This window comes from Petaurus breviceps, unplaced genomic scaffold, assembly GCF_028583685.1.
Source record: "Petaurus breviceps papuanus isolate PSGF00001 unplaced genomic scaffold, PetGlider_PUasm1.0 185, whole genome shotgun sequence".
NCBI classification, from domain to species: Eukaryota; Metazoa; Chordata; class Mammalia; order Diprotodontia; family Petauridae; genus Petaurus; species Petaurus breviceps.
This window is the reverse complement of record NW_027185797.1, coordinates 38,774,499-38,776,527: the sequence shown is the minus strand read 5'-3', so window position 1 is coordinate 38,776,527 and position 2,029 is coordinate 38,774,499. Positions and strand designations below refer to the sequence as shown.

General features: G+C 54.8%; 1 protein-coding gene across 1 annotated transcript in view; it reads left to right on the top strand.

Annotated features, from left to right (window-relative positions):
• The first annotated feature begins 1,228 nt into the window (after positions 1–1,228).
• Positions 1,229–2,029, top strand: part of ERFL (ETS repressor factor like) — a 5,548-nt gene continuing 4,747 nt past the window's right edge. The window contains exon 1 of the mRNA XM_069088929.1: positions 1,229–1,296. Coding sequence (XP_068945030.1) covers positions 1,233–1,296 — 64 coding nt within the window. The 5' untranslated portion in view covers positions 1,229–1,232. The remainder of the gene's footprint in view (positions 1,297–2,029) is intronic.

The following is a 2,029-nucleotide window of genomic DNA, read 5'->3' as shown; positions in this document are numbered from 1 at the left end:
ATGGAGAGATGAGAGAAATGGGAAAGATGGGGGAGAGATGAAGAAGAGATGAAGAGAGCTGGAGGAGAGATAGGGAGACATGAGAGATGGGGGAGAGATGAGGAAGAGATGGGGGAGGATAGGGAGAAACAAATGGAGAAAAGATGGAGGGAGATAAGAGATAGAGAAAGGAAGGAGATTGGGAACAGATGCAAAACGATGGAGGTGGGCAGGTGGGGGGAGTTGGAGATATAGAGAAATACCATGGAGGGAGCTGGGGAAGAAGAGAAGATGGAGGAAGTGGGGGGGGGGGGAGGGGGGGAACGGGGTAGTAGAGGAAGGTGGAGAAAGTGAGGGAAAATAGACAAGTCTGGGTGCTGAGGGGCTGTTTGCAGACACGAAGAGATGAGGACAGAAGGCAAAGGCTGATAGGTGGAGAGAGATGAAGATGGGAGATATGGGTTAGCAGGGGAGAATTCAGAGAAGTGGAGAAATGGGGGCTATGGGAAGTGATTTGGGGCAAGTGGGGTGTACTAGGGAGAGGGAAGATAGGGACTGAGAGATGAGTGAAGGGTGTAGCACTGAAGCCAGTAATAGTGGATGGGATGGCTTTGCAAGGGTGTCCTAGTGTCTGGGGCTGTCTGTGAGGTATCTCTTGGTGTGGGGGTGTCTGGGAAAATCTGGTGTGTGTGCATGTTTGTGTGCATGTGATGTGTCTGTGTTTGCACTAGGTGGGGGGTGGGGTAGGGGGATGAAGATAGTAATCAACACAGGGACTTAGAAGACAGTGAAAGAAGCAGTCATGACAGCCCGAAAGGAGACAGAGAAGATAGTTACCTGCAGAGACAGAGACATAAGGCAGAGATAGAGAAAGATAGTTACAGCCAGAGACAGAAGCAGAGATAGACAGGGCTTCCTGAGCCCAGAGCAGACGGAGGATGTGAGGGGAGCTGTGGTTTTAGCGATGGGGAAGGAGGGAAGCTGGGGGAGAGCCGGCGGGGCGAGCCATCGAAAGCCAGAGTCTGGGGCCTTGAGAGGTGGGAGGGAGACGTTTGAGGATGCAGGAGCCCTGGGCAGGGACGAGGGAGGAGGCCGGAGGAGACTGGGGGAGTCTGGGCACAGGGGCCAGCTAGGGTGGGGGAAGGGTCCTCGGGCCCATGTGCCGCCTCGCCTCACCCCCTTCTCTCTGTCTCTGTCTCTATTTCTCTGTCTCCGCGTCTCTGGCTCCCTGGCCTCTCTGCAGCGCTCCCGACATGGACTGTAACTGCGTCTCGGATCTGCTCTTCACCCCGCCGGTGCCGGCACTCTGGACTCCGGGTAACTCTCCCGGCCCTCCCCCAGCGCCGCTGGCCCCCTCCTCTTTTCTCTCTGCTACTCCGCCGCATCTCCGCGACTCGGCGCCTCTGGCTCCCACACCCCTCGCTACCTGTCGGTCTCTACATAGTTCTATCGCTGTTTCTTTATGTCTACCCTTTCTCTGTCATTCACTCTTTATGCTGCCTGGCCTCTCTCCCCCCCACTTCCCTACTTCTGTTTCTCTGTCCCTGTATCTTTTTTCCCGTCACTGTCCCCTTTTAAGGAAGAGTATCCCCATTTCCCTCCCAAATGAAAAACTTGGACAAACTTCCCTCAAAGCCCCCAAAGCTTTGGTGGTGGCCAGGGGCAGGGTTAGCATTCAAGGGAGCAGGAGACGATGGGGATGATGGGAACTGGAGGGTAAGATGGGAACCCGAGAGACAGAAGAATGATCCAGGGGAAACGGCAAGGCGGGGGAGGGGGAGAGTGGAAGGTGAGGACTGGGAGAGTGGTTGATTGGAGAAGGGAGAATTGGGAGATTAGAGGGGACTGGATGGAGGCATGGGGGAATGTGGGATTGAGAGAGGGGGAGATTAGGAGATGGGAGATAAGGAAATCGATAACTAGATCGGGAGGGGGCAAAGCTGAGGGTCTCCAAGCTGGCAATTAAGAAAGGTTCCCTTTGCATTCTTCTTGAGATTCCCTTTCACACACACACACACACACACACACACACACACACACACACACACAC